The sequence below is a fragment of the Lepidochelys kempii genome, chromosome 6, assembly GCF_965140265.1.
Source record: "Lepidochelys kempii isolate rLepKem1 chromosome 6, rLepKem1.hap2, whole genome shotgun sequence".
Lineage (NCBI taxonomy): Eukaryota > Metazoa > Chordata > Testudines > Cheloniidae > Lepidochelys > Lepidochelys kempii.
In genome coordinates this window covers 29,476,405-29,495,874 of record NC_133261.1, presented here as the reverse complement: position 1 = coordinate 29,495,874, position 19,470 = coordinate 29,476,405, and the positions used below count along the sequence as shown (strand labels likewise).

At 41.3% G+C, this 19,470-nt stretch overlaps 1 protein-coding gene across 6 annotated transcripts in view; it reads right to left on the bottom strand.

Moving 5' to 3' along the window:
• The window catches only part of PTPN5 (protein tyrosine phosphatase non-receptor type 5), a 141,334-nt gene that overhangs the window by 47,162 nt on the left and 74,702 nt on the right, over positions 1-19,470 (bottom strand). For all 6 annotated transcript variants that reach the window (XM_073350619.1, XM_073350621.1, XM_073350618.1 and 3 more), the window contains 3 exons: positions 4,600-4,781; positions 3,514-3,633; positions 923-1,006 (listed from right to left, as the gene is read on the bottom strand). In XM_073350619.1, coding sequence (XP_073206720.1) covers positions 923-1,006; positions 3,514-3,633; positions 4,600-4,781 — 386 coding nt within the window. The remainder of the gene's footprint in view (positions 1-922; positions 1,007-3,513; positions 3,634-4,599; positions 4,782-19,470) is intronic.

The following is a 19,470-nucleotide window of genomic DNA, read 5'->3' as shown; positions in this document are numbered from 1 at the left end:
GGAGGTATTAACACTAATTTACTGTGCTTTCTGCATGCTTTTAAAAAGCACATTCAGTCTGATACATTAAGCAGAACCCTTCAGCAGTATATTGTCCCAAAGTGAACTTAACGATGGTATACACTGCATTACAATGCTTACTCACGCACACCACATGCATGTTAACTGTTGTTACCTCCTGGGCAGTCAGAAGGTATATTACAGAAAGGGCACAAGATCATAGTCTATCAGCATTTCCATATTTGTAAATGCTATTTTCAAGAATTTCATTCCCTATCTCCAATATAAAAATATACTAGGGCCTTGGCACCCTGCGGTGTGTGACTGGAGTCCCCTGAATCACAAAGACTTCTTCCTAGATTTTTCAGGCAGCGCATGCTTTCATGCCAGCTACACCATCAGTGGAGACGGGCAGGGTGCTCTCCCTCTATTCCCAGCTGACTGAGAGCTAACAGAACGTTAACGGTAGGGACGTGATTGATCTTACTAAGTAGGTAGGGCCTTGACTTACATATATAGGTGCATACAGCCCCAAATTTCTTCAGTGCTATGGGACAGCTCCCGTTGCCACTGCAGTTAATGGGTGCTTTGCAATTGACTGCTAAGGAAGTAAGATTAGATCCTTCTTTTGCTGGACTCCACCCTCCTGTTCAATGTAAGAATACATTCTCCACCTGCGCGTGGAGGAAATAAAGGGATCTGATGAATCACCATTCATCAAGGAAACCGAACAGGGGAAAGTGCACTCCACACTTTTGCTACATAAAGTGTGCAGTAATTTGTGGAAATAGCCCAAAGGTATTATTTTGAAATCAAACAACTCAGAGTAAATGAGACACCCTGTAAGAACACACTGCAAGAGGGTGTGAATCCATTTAGCACTGTTCAATAAGAACATTGGATTTCTCATACGGTCGCTTACCAGAGTTCCTATGAGTAACAATCCTATCGAAACTAAGGACAGCAGGAAATATAACATCGCAATGCTTCCAACTCTGGTCAGGTCCTGTGAAACAACAGAAATGACAACAACTCACAGAGCGATTAAGGGATAGGACATAAGGGAACATGTGAGAAACTCTACTTATTGTTCCTGGTATTCATTTCACAAGTTTTTTTATAATGCCATGTTTCTTTAGCATAAACTCTATGATCCAGAAACCTTGGGTTTTTTTACATGTTATGTAAAGTGCTATGTCTATTCACAGCACCATGAGCGAAATCCATGCCTTTGCACGATGTGCTATCTGCAGGTCTTAAGTTGGCAGTAAGTAGTGCATAGGCCTCATGCTGGCCCTCTGCACAGGGGTGACTTTCACTCAATATGATAGTCAATAATGGGAACAAAATCCCAAACTCCCAATAACTTCTACAGGAGTTTTGCTTGAATAAGGACTGCAGGATTTGGCCCAGTACGGAAGTGCAAAAAGATCAGAGATGAAATCCTGGCCCCGCTGAAGCAAGTGGCAGAACTCCTACTGACTTCAATAAAGCCAGGCTTTTACAGAATTGGCTCATTAAGTACAGCTAAAGAGATCCATGCTGAAGAGTCACTTTCCTGAACGTTAGCAGATTGTTTCCTCTTTACTGTTTTAAAGCTTTCTTTTGCAAGGGAATGGTGTTGTAATAAATAATAACCAATGATATGCATGAACATCTGTGCGTATGCAAACTTGTAGTATTTTTTTAAACTATTTATTTAGGAAGTTTTAATAGGTTTACAAATTCTTGCCATGTAAATACCAGAAACAAAACAACCACTGCAATAGTTAGCTTTTGTTAGAGAGACATTATATGGGAATATAGTAATCAGATCTTTCTATGTAACAGGATGTTACCATATTACAGAGTAAGCATCATTACACTACCTATGTCATTTTTAGTGATTTTATTAAACGGAGTGAAATCTCTATGTACACATATTTAACAGACCAGGTATGTCTACCAAATGTTTCTATTCAAAAATTGGAGAGGAGTGCTGGGCTTTTTTGCAGGCGAATGTACTTTCAGACTTGTCGTCTCATTGTGCTGCATTCTGAGAATCACACTCCTCCATACTCAACCTGCTTTATGTTTACTTTTACTTAAAGTCACGTAAGTCAGGACATTTCTGGGCTGAACAATTAAGTTGTGATTGACAAATTACACTGCAAATAACATGCAGATAATTTAAGTGCCTCCTGCTGCAGGAGGAGTTTTGATTATGCACAATGAATCCAACTGAGAAAAAGTCATATAAAAAGCACTTGTCTATAACAAACGAAAGGCCAGGTAATATCCAAGTTCACAAACACTGTTCAGGGAACACCGAAAGCAGTCTCCACTGTACTTTAAGCACCTGATATAAGCAGTCAGATCCCCTATATGCATTGCACAGCTACTACTAGAAAAGTTATGCACCATGACTCTGAACACCCACATGGTAAATATTTTTGCCTGATTTTCAAAGGTGCTGATCATTGTAGCCCCATACGGAGGTGACTATATGGCAATTGGCTGTAGCACAAGTCGACATGCCTGGGCTAGCTTTGGTATAGCTAGCATGGCTAAATATATCAGCAAAGATGCACTGGCATGGACTTCAGCATGGGCTGTACAAGCACGCTAGGGACCCTGGGTACATACTCTCATTGTTAGCCTGTGCTTTAGCTATGCTAGCTAAAGTTAGTGCAAGTATACCAGCCCATGCTGCAATCACATCTCTGACTGCAGTGTAGACACACCCTAAGGCTCTGTCTACATTAGAGACATTTACACCAATGTAATTATACTGGTAACTCACCAGATTAAGTCACACTGGTGTAAATCCCGCATTACAGTGGTGTCACACGCTAGGAGTTTGCACTGGGGAGGTTTCATAGATATAGTTTTGCCAATGCAAATTTTTCTAATGTAAACACAGCCTAAAATGCTCTAAAAAATAATCAGGAGAATTACTTTTATTTATCATGAGGCTAATGATTTAAAACACATTTCTAATGAAATTACATAGGTTACATTCATCTTCTCCAGTGGGGACGCATGGGTATAACCGAGGCCAGATTCTGGCCCGCTATGTTTCTAAACGAGGGCTGGAATTGAGTTGGTAAACTGTTCTGGTGAGTCTTGTGAGCCTCCATCAGCTACTGCAGAATCTAAGATATTTTATTTGCCTTCAGAAATTGAGTTCTAGCCCTTCCCTTATGGTGAAGTAAACCTTATGGGCTTGATTTTCCCCTGCCTTGCTCCCTATGTAATCTTTTACTTCTCTGTGAAGCAGGTGCAAAGGTCTTCATTCTGATTTAATAGCAGAGCCAAAAAGATCTGGCCTTGGATTTTTAAAGACTAATTCAATAGACGTTTGTTTCCGGAGAAAGTTCTTCTTCATTCCAGAGCAGATACACAGCACAGCAATCACCATGTTTTAATACAGTACATATTTTTACACATTTAATCCAAGAAGATACCAAAATGATTACTCAAGGCTATTGACCTTAGCCCTGCACTCCAATAGAGAGAAACAAGCAAACTTACCTCTCCTGGATCTGAGATGAACTGTTCAAATGGTGTTAGCAAGTAGGACAGCAGGTCAAAGGCATTCTGAGCTGTTGGGATTGTCCCGAAACCGCTGTACCATAACATCATGCAGAAAAGCTGTGAAATCAATCAGATAATACATAATAAGCATTCCTCATTAGACAAACATTCATTTTCATTTCAAGACTGCATAATTAACTAATTTAGTTCTCATTGATTTTTATGTTGATCATCATTTTCACTTTCAGAAGTCAGGTATTTTCTATGCTGCAGCTTAACCAGAATAAAAAGACGGCGAGCCTGATGCTCAGCTGGTGTAAACCAGTGTAGCTCCCTTGAGCTCAACAGAGTGACGCTGATTTACACCAGCAAAAATCTGGCTAAGGGAATAAAGAGAGAGAGCATTTTAGGCTTCCATTAAGAATTCAAGAATATTAGAATGCATAAAATGCACAGTAACACAACTCTTATAAATGTATAAAGCTTTTGCTATATCAAGACAGATATACATATAGATATATACACATATATATGTTAATACACACAAAAAATTCATTTCAAGCAGTTAGGATTGCTACTCACAACATGGCTGGCACCAACCCCCCAAAACAAGAAAATGAAGAGTTAAGCCACCTACATGTACATACCCTTTACTCCTCCACACAGAAGCACATTACCATTACCATATCACATACCATGCACCACAATCTTAACTCTATCCCCACCCCACCCCGTTCGCACACTTAACCAGATTATTCTTCCCCAACATTATGGATGTTTGGTATAGCAGTTGGCTGTGTTGGGAGAAGGCAGTCTGGCAAAGGGGTGTTTGCAGAAGGGTGGTTAAAGGGGGCGATGGAAGGCTGGCATATGCAGAGGGGCAGAGTTAAGGTTGCGAGGGTGGCCTGTGGTGCACAGTAATTGTAGTAATGATGAGTGTAGCACTGACTTCAGTGCAGCTATGCCAGTTGACACCAGCTGGGAATTACACGACAACACATGACTGAAATCTCTAACAACAAGAACAGTTTTAAAAATTAGGGTTTCATGTTGAGCTAGTTATAAAGTATGCTAGTGCCTTACCAATATCTGCAAGAGGGCGAACAAATATACACCGCCTCCTGTCGTTAATCCGTTCCACCAGGCAGCCCAGCCATGCTGCAGAGTTCTCGGTGAGGCTTTCTGGGATTGTTCCTTCCCTCTTTGCTGTCCTTGCTGTCCATCAGCTTCATCAATTGACTCCATCACTGTTGGCTTGGAGAGACCTTCAAATGCAAATTACATGTGCAGGGAATGAAAAGCAGTGTAACTCTGCAGCCGTCATGGAGGCTTTGAGGAATATTATCCTTGTAAAGATGTTGGTTACCTCTCAGTTCTGCATCCTTAAGTGCAGCTCGAGATTCAAGCGTCACACTCTATTAGTACAGCAGTATTCACTTACCTTCGTCAGAAAAAGTAAGCGTGGGTGGATAAATTATTTTTCTTTTATTTCTGTTGTAACAGAACCTGGGGCTTTGTTGTTAATAAATTCTCATTTACATTGCTGCATCTTTCTTTTCTTCTTCATTTTTTTTCTAAGGAGCCCTGGGTTTGGTTCCCAGCTCTGGCCACTCACCTGCTGTATGATGCTGGGTAAATCATTTAATCTCTCTCTGCCTGTTTCCTCTCTTACCCATTGCCAGTCCTGTCTATTTAGACTGCAAGATGTCAAGACAGACACAGTCTGTTACTATATATTTGTACAGTTCCCTAGCACAACACAGACCTTGATCTTGGTAGCAACCTCTAGGTGTAGCAAAAGTAATAAATAGACTGGTCTGATTTTGCTCTGATAGCTGATTACTATTGGTGCAGTGCCACTGGCCTCAATGGAGCTATGCCAAATTACACCAGCCGACTGTCTAACCACAGAGTAGTAGCATTTTATCCCCACTTTGTATAGTTGTAACTGAATTCACAGACTGTGAAGCAGCAAGAAATCAGGCCCACTAACGTCAATGAAATTACTCCTAATTTATACTGGTGTACATTAGTAGAGAATCAAGCCCAAAGATTGCCCTCTGACCAAGACCATAGCCATGGCAACAAATCCTAAGCCAAGCACACCAGCATAGGATAATGGCCACAAAAGGGCTATCATTGTGGTTTGCTAAGCTAAGATTCCTTCAGGATGCATCATCATTCATCATTTATTTTTCTAAAGATCCAAAAACTGCAAACTTTGGGACAGATCCTCAGCTGGTGTCCATTGGCCACAGCTCCACTAAAGTAAATAGAACAGTGGATCTACATCAGTTGAGGATCTGACCTTAAACACAGAAGATAAGACTTTATAGAAGCATGTTATCTCCCTTCTAAAACAGAATACTGTGTGGAGCACAGAGTCACAAGCTTCTTATTCTCCCTTATCTGGCAGTTCTTCTCCTATTCAAGTGAAGGACAGTGCGGATCTTATGGTGCCCGTTTGAGAGAACAAGAGATGAGCCCACATCAGAGGTTTTTAGGCATGTAACTCCCATTGAAATCAGTAGGAGTTAGGGAGGTACTGACAATTTCCTATCAGATTCTCAGCACACTTAACGACTCACTGACTTCACTTCGAGCTAAGAGTGCTCAGCACCTGGCATGGGGTGCTCCACATCTGAAAGTGACAGCCTTGTATTTCTCACATTAATAAAACTCCCATTGATTTCACCTAAAAGTCCTAGGTTCAAACCCTGCTGATAACTTATGTAGGGAGACAATATGGTACCAGAGAATGGATATTTTTATTTTCCAGTTTTCTATATAAAAACCTAGGAAATTACATACAAAATGTACGTTAAAATAACATTATGACTTCAAAGTCAAGAAGTCAGATGTTAGGAAATTCCAGAATTAAGGTCAGCCTTTTCTATGCAAAGAAGTTACACCACTCTAATTAAAATCAATTTTGAAAAAGTGTACCAAATGCAGATAAACCTATATAAATCAGTGGAAGCGTCCATGCAAGCTTTTGTGCTGATTTAACTATATCCATTTTAAAACACACCTTTAATTAACTTAGTGCTAATCTGTGTGTTGACCAGGTGACGACAGTCTTTAATTACATGGTCTCATTCCATTTGTTCTAGAGCAGTGGTTTTCAATCAGGGGCCCTGACTTAAATGAACTCGACTCAACATTTTAAATCCTCTCTGGAGGAAGTCCAGATTTTAGCATACAGAGCAACCAAAAGCACTTGTTAAGTAAGCCTGTCATGTGAAACTACCAAGAGACCCACTTCAGAAGATCAGACAGCTCGGTTCAAACACTGGAAACAACTTGGATAAATCCATATGTCCCAATTTGTGCATCACTTTATGCTGTAAGTCATCAAAGCAGTTCTTAAGCCAGTTTGATATTTAACTGAAAGCCAATGGAATTCCCTCAACACTCCTTCATGCAATTTATAATGTTAACTACAACACTTTGCTTCAGTTGGAGCCTAAAATAAAGATGGGGAAGGGGATTTAAAGAAGAAATAAAATAGGACAATGATAATTATTCTAAACAAGAGGCTGGAACAGGCTTTGATTACTGTCTCAGTTGCAGAGAAAAAGAAGTTCCCCAAAAAGGAATCAATATGTATACCAGAGAGTTGATTTTCAGAGGTGCTGAATCCCCTGTCATATTTGTTTTGACACTAAATTCCGTTTATTTGACACTGTCCTCACATTTTCAGTTTTCAATATTCTGCTCATTTTTGCACTGAAAACACCTAATGCCTCATAAAAGTTGGAGGGTGGAAGGAAACTAGAAGTTTTGATACAGTTGAGACTTTCAGTACTCAGTGAATCTGCTTGGGATGGCAGCATATGCATATTAGCGAGATGTTCCTGCTAAAATGATCAGTGCTGAAATAACTAACAATGTTGGGATTTAATCTACCACCTTTAGGGTTTCACGGTTAACACCCTAATTGAGAGGAATGGGGAAGTTTATAGCTTTCAGAACCATTGCTTCAGGCTCTCTGTAAACACAGGAAGATATCACATGATCTGCTTAGACTTGGTTCCCTTTTCCATGCTATCTATGTCATCAGAAAGGGTTAGAAAGATTTTACCTTTTTAAATTAAAGTTCAGACTTAGAACACAATTCTGCAGCTGTGGAATTGTGTGACACACTGGAACCCTGAATATAGGATCTTACATAAATGCACCTATAGATAGAAAGTGCCCACTTACTTTTCTTCAGTCTATTGTTGGAGCAATATCTATCTCATCCCCTCCTCCCTTCTGAAAGGGAAAAACAAACAAACAAACAAACAAACAAACAAAAAAGAAAAATCCCTTTTTAGCTCCAAAAATGAAAGACTTCAAATGCTTGGCCAGATGCTGGTGTGGTAGATGACAATCCAGAGATACCTGTGCTCATCCTTAAAACTGCCTTCCTTGCTATTAAGCTACCCCAGAAGTGTCAGTTTGGACGAAGCTAAGTGACCCAGACTTAGCTTCATCCAAACTTACCTTAGTAGGTGATTGTCCTCAGCACAGTATGCAGGCTGTGGAAGAGGTTCAGTAGTGGGGATGGCACGTGATCTCTGGGGAGATGTAGAAATTGTAATGTAGGGAAGTGGGCATTATCAGTGAATAAGGATAGGCACAAAGATGAGGTCTCAATCCATCTTTCATGTTTAGTGGTGCTAGAATTTGAGGCTGCTGTCTGAGATCATCTCTAATGACTAGCAAAGAAAGAAAACGTCAAGAGAAACAAAAGCCAGAATCAAAATGAACTGAGAGTCCTTTCAAGTAGAGGGAAGTTGCAGAACCACCTGAAGCCATTTAACAGCAGATCAAAAACCACATGAAAAATGAAATAATAATAAGGAACTCTTAAAGCCTTTCATTCTACAGGAGCCCAAATGAGTTTATTAAGTTAACTATGGGCTTTCAATGGGAAATGTTCAAGTGCAGCCACGAGACAAGTGTGGACATATTGCTCTAGCTGCCTATACCGTAGGAATCAATCCCCCCCGGTGAAATGCAACCATCTCTGGGGTGGAATACGGCAGATGAGCCACAGGGCAGAATAAGCTGGCCCAAAAAGGTATGCTTTTTTGAAGATGTGGTTAAGAGATTAAGAAATAAGTTTAGATTTGAAAATAGTGAGTGCATCTGCTGGTGGCATGTTCCCGCCCTCATTTTCTTCTTGTTTTATGTTGTCTCTTGCCCTCTTTCACGCATCTAGTTAAGTTCTCCCTTTCTCCTTCTGCTCTGTTCCGTCTTTCCCTCATCTCCCTAATGGCTGCTTCTTGGAGCAACTGCTCCTTGGAGCAGTCCTGGAACCCACAAAGGGAGAGACAATTCTTGACTTTGTACTAAGTGGTACACAGGATCTAGTCCAAGAGGTGAATATAGCTGAACCGCTTGGTAATAGCGACCATAATGTAATTAAATTTAACATCCTTGTAAGGGGAAATATCAAAGAAACCCACTGCAGCAGGGATCGGCAACCTTTGGCACGCGGCCCATCAGGGAAATCCGCTTGCAGGCCAGGCCAGTTTGTTTACCTGCAGCGTCTGCAGGTTCGGCTGATCGCAGCTCCCACTGGCCGCGATTCACCGCTCCAGGCCAATGGGGCTGCGTGAAGCAGCGTGGGCCAAGGGATGTGGGAGCTGCGATCGATCAAACCTGCGGACGCTGTAGATAAACAAACCATCCTGGCCCGCCAGGGGATTTCCCTTTTGGGCCGTGTGCCAAAGGTTGCCGATCTGTGCACTACAGTATCATTTAACTTCAAAAAGGGGACCTACCCAAAAATGAGGGGGCTAGTTAAATAGAAATTAAAAGGAACAGTCACAAGAGTGAAATGCCAGCAAACTTCATGGAGACACCATAACTGAGGCTCAAACTAAATGTATACTCCAAATTTAAAAAAACACACACAAAACAAAACAGTAAGAGCACCAAAAAATGCCACCATGACTAAACAACAGAGTAAAAGAGGCAGTTAGAGACAAAAAGACTTCTTTTAAAAATTAGAAGTCAAATCCTTACTGAGGAAAACAGAAAGGAGCATAAACTCTGGCAAGTAAAGTGTAAAAGTATTAAACAGGCCACAAAAGAATTTGAAGAGAAACTAGCAAAAGACACAAAAACTAACAACACATTTTTTGAAGTACATCAGAAGCAGGAAGAATGCCAAACGATCAGTGGGGCCATGAGATGACAGGTGCTAAAGGAGCACTCAAGGAAGACAAGGCCATTGTGGAGAAGCTAAATGAATTCTTTGCTTGGGTTTTCACGACAGAGAAAGTGAGGGGGATTCCTACATCTGAGCCATTCTTGTTAGGTGACAAATCTGTGCAACTGTCCCAGATTGAGATGTCAATAAAGTAGGTTTTGGAACAAATTGATAAATGAAACAGTAATAAGTCACCAGGACCAGATGGTGTTCACCCAAGAGTTCTGAAAGAACTCAAATATGAAATTGCAGAACTACTAACTGTGGTATATAAACTATCACTTAAATCTATCCACTGTACCAGATAGCTGGCAGATACCTAATATAAGACCTATTTTTTAAAAGGCTCCAGAAGCAATTTTGGCAATTACAGGCCAGTAAGCCTAACTTCAGTACCAGGCAAATCGGCTGAAACTATAATAAAGAACAGAATTATCAGACACATAGATGAACACAGTATGTTGGGGAAGAGCAAACATGGCTTTTGTAAAGGGAAATCATGCCTCACCAATCTATTAGAATTATTTGAGGGGGTCAAAAACATGTGGACAAGGGTGATCTGGTGAATATTGTGTACCTGGATTTTCAGAAAGCTTTTGACAAGGTCCCTCACCAAAAGGGTTTAAACAAAGGAGGCAGTCATGTGATAAGAGGGAAAATCCTCTCATGGATCAGTAACTGGTTAAAAGGTAGGAAACAAAGGGTAGGAATAAACATCCGATGAAGTGAGCTGTAGCTCATGAAAGCTTATGCTCAAATAAATTTGTTAGTCTCTAAGGTGCCACAAGTACTCCTTTTCTTTTTGCGAATACAGACTAACACGGCTGCTACTCTGAAACCTCTCAGTTTTCATGGGGAGAGAGGGAAATAGCAGGGTCCCCCAAGGACCTGTACTGGGACCAGTACTGTTCCACATAGTCATAAATTATCTGGAAAAGTGGGGAAACAGTGAGGGAGAAAAGTTTGCAGACAATAGTAAATTACTCCAGATAGTTAAGTCCAAAGGTGACCGCAAAGAGTTACAAAGGGATCTCACAAAACTGGGTGACTGGGCTATAAAATAGAAGATGAAATTCAATGTTGATAAATGCAAATTAATGCACATTGGAAAACATAATCCAAACTATACCTACAAAATAATGGGGGTCTAAATTAGCTGTTACCACTCAAGAAAAAGATCTTGGAGTCATCGTGGATAGTTCTCTGAAAACATCTGCTCAATGTGCAGCGGCAGTCAAAAAAGCTAACTGAATGTTAAGAACCCATTAGGAAAGAGATAGATGATATGACAAAGTGTCATAATGCCATTCTATAAATCCACTGTATGTCCACACTTTGATTATCACATGCAGTTCTGGTCACCTCCTCTCAAAAAAGATATTCAGTAGAACCTCAGAGTTATGAACACCTGGGGAATGGAGGTTGCTCGTAACTCTAAACAAAATGCTATGGTTGTATTTTCAAAAGTTTACAACTGAAAATTGACTTAATACAGCTTTGAAACTTTACTATGCAGAAGAAAAATGCTGCTTTCCCTTTATTTTTTTAGTAGTTTACTTTTAACACCATACTGTACTGTATTTGTGCTTTTTGTGTGTGCGTGTCTTTCTGTCTGTGTGTGTCTGCTGCTGCCTGATTGTATACTTCCGGTTCCAAATAAGGAGTGTGGTTAACTGGGCAGTTCATAACTCTAGTGTTTGTAACTCTGAGGTCCTACTGTATTAGAACTGGAAGAAGTGTGGAGAAGGGCAATGCAAATGATTAGGGGGGGTGGAACAGCTGACACACGAGGAGAGATAAAAAGACTGGGACTGCTCACCTTAAAAAAGAGATGAGTAAGGGAGGATATGACAGAGGTCTATAAAATAATGACTGGTGTGGAGAAAGTGAATAAGGAAGCGTTATTTACCCCTTCACATAATACATGAACCAGGGGTCACCCAATGAAATTAATAGGCAGCAGGTTTAAAACAAACATAAGGAAGTTCTTCTTCATATAACACACAGTCAACCTGTATAAGAAGGAGCTTCCACCACCTCCCTAGGTAACCCATTCCAGTGCTTCACCACACTCCTAGTGAAAAAGTTTTTTCTAATATCCAACCTAAACCTCCCCCAATGCAACTTGAGACCATTACTCCTTGTTCTGTCATCAGCTACCACTGAGAACAGTCTAGATCCATCCTCTTTGGAACCTCCTTTCAGGTAGTTGAAAGGAGCTATCAAATCCCCCCTCATTCTTCTCTTCTGCAGACTAAACAATCCCAGTCCCCTCAGCCTCTCCTCATAACTCATGTGTTCCAGTCCCCTAATCATTTTTGTTGCCCTCCACTGGACTCTTTCCAATTTATCCACATCTTTCTTGTAGCGTGGGGCCCAAAACTGGATACAGTACTCCAGATGAGGCCTCACCAACGTTGAATAGAGAGGAACGATCACGTCCCTCGATCTGCTGGCAATGCCCCTACGTATACATCCCAAAATGCCATTGGCCTTCTTGGCAACAAGGGCACACTCTTGACTCATATCCAGCTTCTCGTCCACTGTAACCCCTAGGTCCTTTTCTGCAGAACTGCTGCCGAGCCATTTGGTCCCTAGTCTGTAGCGGTGCATGGGATCCTTCCATCCTAAGTGCAGGACTCTGCACTTGTCCTTGTTGAACCTCATCAGATTTCTTTTGGCCCAATCTTCCGATTTGTCTAGGTCACTCTGTGTCCTATACCTACCTCTCCTCCCAGTTTAGTGTCATCTGCAAACTTGCTGAGGGTGCAATCCATACCATCCTCCAGATCATTTATGAAGATATTGAACAAAAGCGGCCCGAGGTACCGACCCTTGGGGCACTCCACTTGATACCAGCTGCCAACTAGACATGGAGCCATTGATCACTACCCGTTGAGCCCGACAATCTAGCCAACTTTCTATCCACCTTGTAGTCCATTCATCCAGCCCATACTTCTTTAACTTGATGGCAAGAATACTGTGGGAGACCGTGTCAAAAACTTTGCTGAAGTCAAGGAACAACACGTCCACCGCTTTCCCCTCATCCACAGAGCCAGTTATCTTGTCATAGAAGGCAATTAGATTAGTCAGGCATGACTTGCCCTTGGTGAATCCATGCGGACTGTTCCTGATCACTTTCCTCTCCTCTAAGTGCTTCAGAATGGATTCCTTGAGGACCTGCTCCATGATTTTTCCAGGGACTGAGGTGAGACTGACTGGCCTGTAGTTCCCAGGATCCTCCTTCTTCCCTTTTTTAAAGATGGGCACTACATTAGCCTTTTTCCAGTTGCCCGGGACTTCCCTCGATCGCCATGAGTTTTCAAAGATAAAGGCCAATGGCTCTGCAATCACATCCGCCAACTCCTTTAATCTGTCACTCTTCTCTCTTTGTGTGTGGGGAGCAGCAAAAGGGAACTGGATTTTAGATCCACGGTAGACAGCACTTCAGAGAGCAAGATTCGAATAGGTGTCACAGTGCTGTCAGTCCATTAGTACTACATAAATGTATTATTACCACTTATTTGTATATTTTAATTGCACCAGAAGCCCTAGGTAGGGTCAGGGCCTCATCATGCTAGGCACTATGTAATTACTAACATATTGAAATCACAGCATCTTCCGTACAGAGCATGAATTTAAGAAAATATACTAATTAGTTTTAGCATAAAGGCAGTGCCTGGGCTTCCCAACTGGGATCAACCTATAAGCAGAAGTATTATTTTCTGTTTTACAAATGGGAAACTGAAGCATAGAGATCAAGTGTCTTGACCAGGTTCTGGACCCAGATTTCCTGAGACCCATGGCTGTGCCTTAACCACCAGGACATCCTTCCTTTGCTCTGTGAGTTTCTGTACAAACTCCAAGAACAAACCAACCATTTTGTGTTCCTCCTCTCTACTGTAAATAAGCCTGCAGAAAAACAAACAGCCACTTTTTCTGGTGCATTAATCCATAAGGGTCTATCCTAATCTCTGGGGGAACTGAATGGGAATCTTGCACCTGAGTGTTTGAGCCCAGTTAGCTGACTTTCTGCTCAGAAGTTCCCAGCTCAACTGCTGAGTCACACACTCTCTCCACTTCATTTTCACACTGCTCCCACTCAGTCCACCTGCCATTTCATATGGGAAGGGTGGGAGGGGAGAAAAAGAAACAAAGTCAGAAGAAAGAAAAGGAGGACTTGTGGCACCTTAGAGACTAACAAATTTATTTGAGCATAAGAAGAGTACCCAGAAGTCACCTGCTACAGGACAGGCCCAACAAAGAAAATAACAGAACGCCACTAGCCGTTGCCTTCAGCCCCCAACTAAAACCTCTCCAACGCATCATCAAGGATCTGCAACCTATCCTGAAGGACGACCCATCACTCTCACAGATCTTGGGAGACAGGCCAGTCCTTGCTTACAGACAGCCCCCCAACCTGAAGCAAATACTCACCAGCAACCACACAACAAAAACACTAACCCAGGAACCTATCCTCGCAATAAAGCCCTTTGTCAACTGTGTCCACATATCTATTCAGGGGACACCATCATAGGGCCTAATCACATCAGCCACACTATCAGAGGCTCGTTCACCTGCACATCTACCAATGTGATTTATGCCATCATGTGCCAGCAATGCCCCTCTGCCATGTACATTGGTCAAACTGGACAGTCTCTACGTAAAAAAATAAATGGACAAATCAGATGTCAAGAATTATAACATTCAAAAACCAGTTGGAGAACACTTCACTCTCTTTGGTCACTCGATTACAGACCTAAAAGTGGCAATTCTTCAACAAAAAAAACTTCAAAAACAGACTCCAACGAGAAACTGCTGAACTGGAATTAATTTGCAAACTGGACACAATTAACTTAGGCTTGAATAAAGACCGGGAGTGGATGTGTCATTACACAAAGTAAAACTATTTCCCCATGTTTATTTCCCCCCCCACCACCACCACCACTGTTCCTCGCACATTCTTGTCAACTGCTGGAAATGGCCGACCTTGATTATCACTACAAAAAGCTCCCCCTTCCCCACTGCTGGTAATAGCTCACCTTACCTGATCACTCTTGTTACAGTGTGTACGGTAACACCCATTGTTTCATGTTCTCTGTGTATATAAAATCTCCCCACTCTATTTTCTACTACATGCATCCGATGAAGTGAGCTGTAGCTCACGAAAGCTTATGCTCAAATAAATTTGTTAGTCTCTAAGGTGCCACAAGTACTTCTTTTCTTTTTGCAGATACAGACGAACATGGCTGCTACTCTGAAACAAGTCAGAAGAAATATTCTCATTCACCCATGCCCATTCTTACGGTATGCTGGGACACAAGCAAGAACAGGAACCCAAGCTGCCAGAGAGGGGTACTGAAAAAAATAATCAGATGGAATGGCACACTGCCTCCCCCTCTTCTTACAGTCCCAGCTAGCATGTTGCAAGCCTGAGCAGATTCCCAACCAGTCATTTTAATTTCTAGTGCTTGAGAGCCTATTCCAAAGGGAGGGCAGTCTGTCCATTAAGTTCAATGAGCTTTGGATCAGCCCTTGAGTTTGTCCCTGTGTTCTCTGCATCACAAAAACTCTCCATCAGGCTGTAATTTTTCTACACTCCAAAACTTTTTGAGCCACTGCCTAGTAATTGACTGTTGCTGAATGAAGATAGCACGATGACAGGTTAAAAATACCATCTGGGCAGATCACATCCCGCCTAAGGCCATCTTTATGGAAAGGTACTCCTAAAATAACTAAAATGTCCAAGGGCCCCTGAATCCTTCTTCAAAAAATAAAGATAAGAATTCTATTAACAATTTTGTGGACACTTATGAGCCCGTAAAGAATCCAGCTCATTGACGAGGAAGAGCTAAACAGGAGTTAAAAACTAGTAAATGATTATTTTAATCTGTAAAATGAATTATGTGACTCTGAAGTGACACGGGGACCAAATACGCTGAGCGAGAAGATGCAAATGTACATACTCTTTTTTCAGAGTAGAACCACCCTTTATGGTTTACACTCAACTTTGTACCATTGCTGAGGTAATACAATAAATAGATACTCATCACAGACTCAGACTGTAAGGCCAAAAGGGACCATCACGATTAGCTAGTCTGACCTCCTGTGCATCGCAGCCACAAACCGTCTCCCACCCACTCCAGTAATAGGCTCAAAACCTCTGGATGAAGTCCTCAAATCTTGACTTAAAAGCTTCAAGTTCTAGATAATCCACCATTTTCTCTTGTTAAAACCTATGTCCCATGGCGCAGAGGAAGGTGGAAAAACCCAGGGTCTCGGCCAGTCTGACCTGGGGGGAAATTCCTTCCCAACCCCCAATATAGCGATCAGTTAAGACCCTGAGCATATGGGTGAGACCCACAAGCCAGATACCAGGGAAATAATTTTGTGTAGTAACTTTTGTGTAGAGCCCTCCACATCTAGTGGCCCATCTCTGTCCATTGGAGATATTTGCTAATAGCAGTCGTGGATAGGCCTTATGGCATTGTAGGCAATCTCATCATACCATCCCCTCCAGAAACTTATCAAGCTTAGTCTTAAAACAAGTTAGATTTTTCTTCTCCACTACTCCCTTTAGACAGCTGTTCCAGAACTTCACTCATCTGACGGTTAGAAACTTTTATCTAATATCAAGACTACATTTATTGATGGCTGGTTTATAGCCATTTGTTCTTGTGCCAATGCTGGTCCTTAACTTAAATAACTCCTCTCCCTCCTTGGCGTTTATCCCTCGGATGTATTTATGGAGAGCAATTGTATCTCCCCTCCTCTTTCATAAGAACATAAGAACGGTCATAGTGGGTCAGACTAAAGGTCCATCAAGCCCATTATCCTGTCCTCTCACAGTGGCCAATGGCAGGTGCCCCAAAGGGAATGAACAGAGAGGTTATCATCAAGTGATCCATGCCCTGTCACCCAATCCCAGCGTCTGGCAAACAGAAGCAAGGGACACCATTCCTGCCCATCCTGGCTAACAGCCATTGATGGACCTATCTTCCATGAATCTATCTAGCTCCCTTTTGAACCCCGTTATAGTATTGGCCTTCACAACACCCTCTGCCAAGGAGTTCCAGAGGTTGACAGTGCGTTGCATGAAAAAATACTTTCTTGTGTTTGTTTTAAACCTGCTACCTATTAATTTCATTTGGTGGCCCCTTGTTCCTGTATTATGAGAAGGAGTAAATAACACTTCCTTATTTACTTTCTCTATACCACTCATGATTTTATAGACCTCTTTCATATCCTCCCTTTGTCGCTTCTTTTCCAAGCTGAAAAGTCCCCGTCTTATTAATCTCTCCTCATACGGAAGCCATTCTATACCCCTAATAATTTTTGTTGCCCTTTTCTGAATCTTTTCCAATTCCATTCTTTTTTGAGATGGGGCGACCACATCTGCACACAGTATTCAAGATATGGGCGTACCATGAATTTATATAGAGGCAATATGATATTTTGTGTCTTATTATCTATCCCTGTCTCGATGATTCCCAACATTCTGTTCACTTTTTTGAGTGCCGCTGCACACTGAGTGGATGACTTCAGAGAACTATCTACAATGACTCCAAGATCTCTTTCTTGAGTGGTAACAGCTAATTTAGACCCCATCATTGTATATGTATAGTTAGGATTATGTTTTCCAATGTGCATTACTTTGCATTAATCGACACTACATTTCATCTGCCATTTTGTTGCCCTGTCTTTCGTTTTGTTAGGCTAAATAAGACAAGCTCCTTAAGTCTACTCCTGTAAGACTGGTTCTCCAGTCCTCTGATCATCCTAGTAGCCCTTCTCCGCACCTGGTCTAGTTTGAATTCATCTTTCTTAAATATATGAGACCAGAACTGCACACAATATTCCAGAGGAGGTCTCGCCAGTGCCTTGTATTGTGGTAATAATACTTCCCGATCTCTACTGGCAATACCTCACTTGATGCATCCTAGGATTGCAGAAGCCTTTTTCACAGCTGCATCACACTGGTGGCTTATAGTCATGCTGTGACAGACCAATACACCCAACTTTTTCTCCTCCTCTGTCTCTTCCTACTGATAAATCCCCAGCTTATACAAAAAATTCTTGTGGTTAGTCCCTAAATTCATGACCATGCACTTTGCACTATTACTCCAGTTTTCAAAGTTGTCCAAATTTTCCTGTATGATATTCCAGTCCTCCTCCATATTGGGAATACCAGAAGATGTCTGTATAATCTCAAAAGCTCGTCTCTCTCAGTAACAGAAGTTGATCCAGTAAAAGATATTAACTTACCCACCCAGTCTAGCATGATCTATCTTTAATAAAACCATGTTATATTTTAACCCAATTATCATTTACCATTTAACTACTCTCTTTTTCAAAATTTCTTCTAAGACTTTGTATGCAATTGAGGTCAAACTAATGGGCCTGTAGTTTCCTGGATCATTTTTTTCCTTTCTTAAATGTAGGTACTATATTTGCAGGTGTCCAGTCATATGGTACAATCAAGACTTGATGGATTCATTTAAAATCCTTGCTATTGGTCTTGCAATTTCTGGTGCCAGTTCCTTTAATATTATTAGATGGAGATTAACCAGGCTCCCCGATTTGGTCCCATTAAGCTGTTTGAGTTTGGTTTCCACCTCGGATGTGGTAATTTATGCTTCCATACTCTTATTCCCATTAGCCACCCTGCTACTGTCCTGAAGCTCCTCATTACTCTTATTAAAAACTGAGGCAAAGTATTCACTTAGGTGTTGGGCAATACCTAGATTATCTTTAATCTTCACTCCATCCTCAGTGTTTAGCAGTCCCATTTCTTCTTGCCTGGTTTTCTTTTTATTTATATGGCTAAAGACCCTTTTACTATTGATTTTACTTTCCTTTGCAAGGTCTGCTTGGCTTTCTGCAGGTCTCACTTTTTCTCTATACTTTCTGACCTCCAAGTGGTAGCTTTCCTTGCTGATCCATTCCTTCTTCCATTGCTTATAGGCTTTCTGCTTTCTCTTCAAGATGCTTGTTCAGTTTGGCCTGCAACCCTTCCCTATGAATTCCTTCCCTTGCTTGGGATGCAGGCCTCAGATAGTTTCTGCAACTTTGACTTAAAATAATTCCAAGCTTCTTCCACACACAGATTTTTGAGTTCTTCAACCCAGTCCATTCCCTAACGAATTTCCTTAATTGTTGAAAGTTTTCCCTTTTGAAATCAAGGACCTTAGCTGCAGACCTGTTTTTGTTTATCCTTCCATTTAATTTAAATAGAATTAACTCATGATCACTTGAACCAATGTTGACCTCTACAACCAGTTCTTCTATGAGGTCCTTGATACTTATCAATATTAAATCTAAAATAGCATCACCTCTTATTGGTTTAGTGACTATTTGGTGAAGAAATCTATCCGCTATCTCCTCCAGGAACATAAGGTCTCTACCATTATTAGTAGCACTTGTCCTCCAATCTATATCTAGTAAATGAATGTCTCCCATAACCACACAATTCCCAGTAGCATTTATTTCACTAAAAATATTAGAGACATCTCTATCCATATCGGATCCTGAGAGTCTGTAGTAGACCCCAAGGACTATCCCAGTGGACCCTATATTACCTTTCTTCCCCAAAGTGATTTTGACCCAAACAAATTCCATTTTATCTATTCCATCACTTCTAATTTCTTTACTGTCTACCTAATCATTAAAATACAATGCTACTCCACCACTTTTACCTTTATTTCTGCCTTTCCTGAACAGCACATACCCTTCAATACCTGTATTCCAGT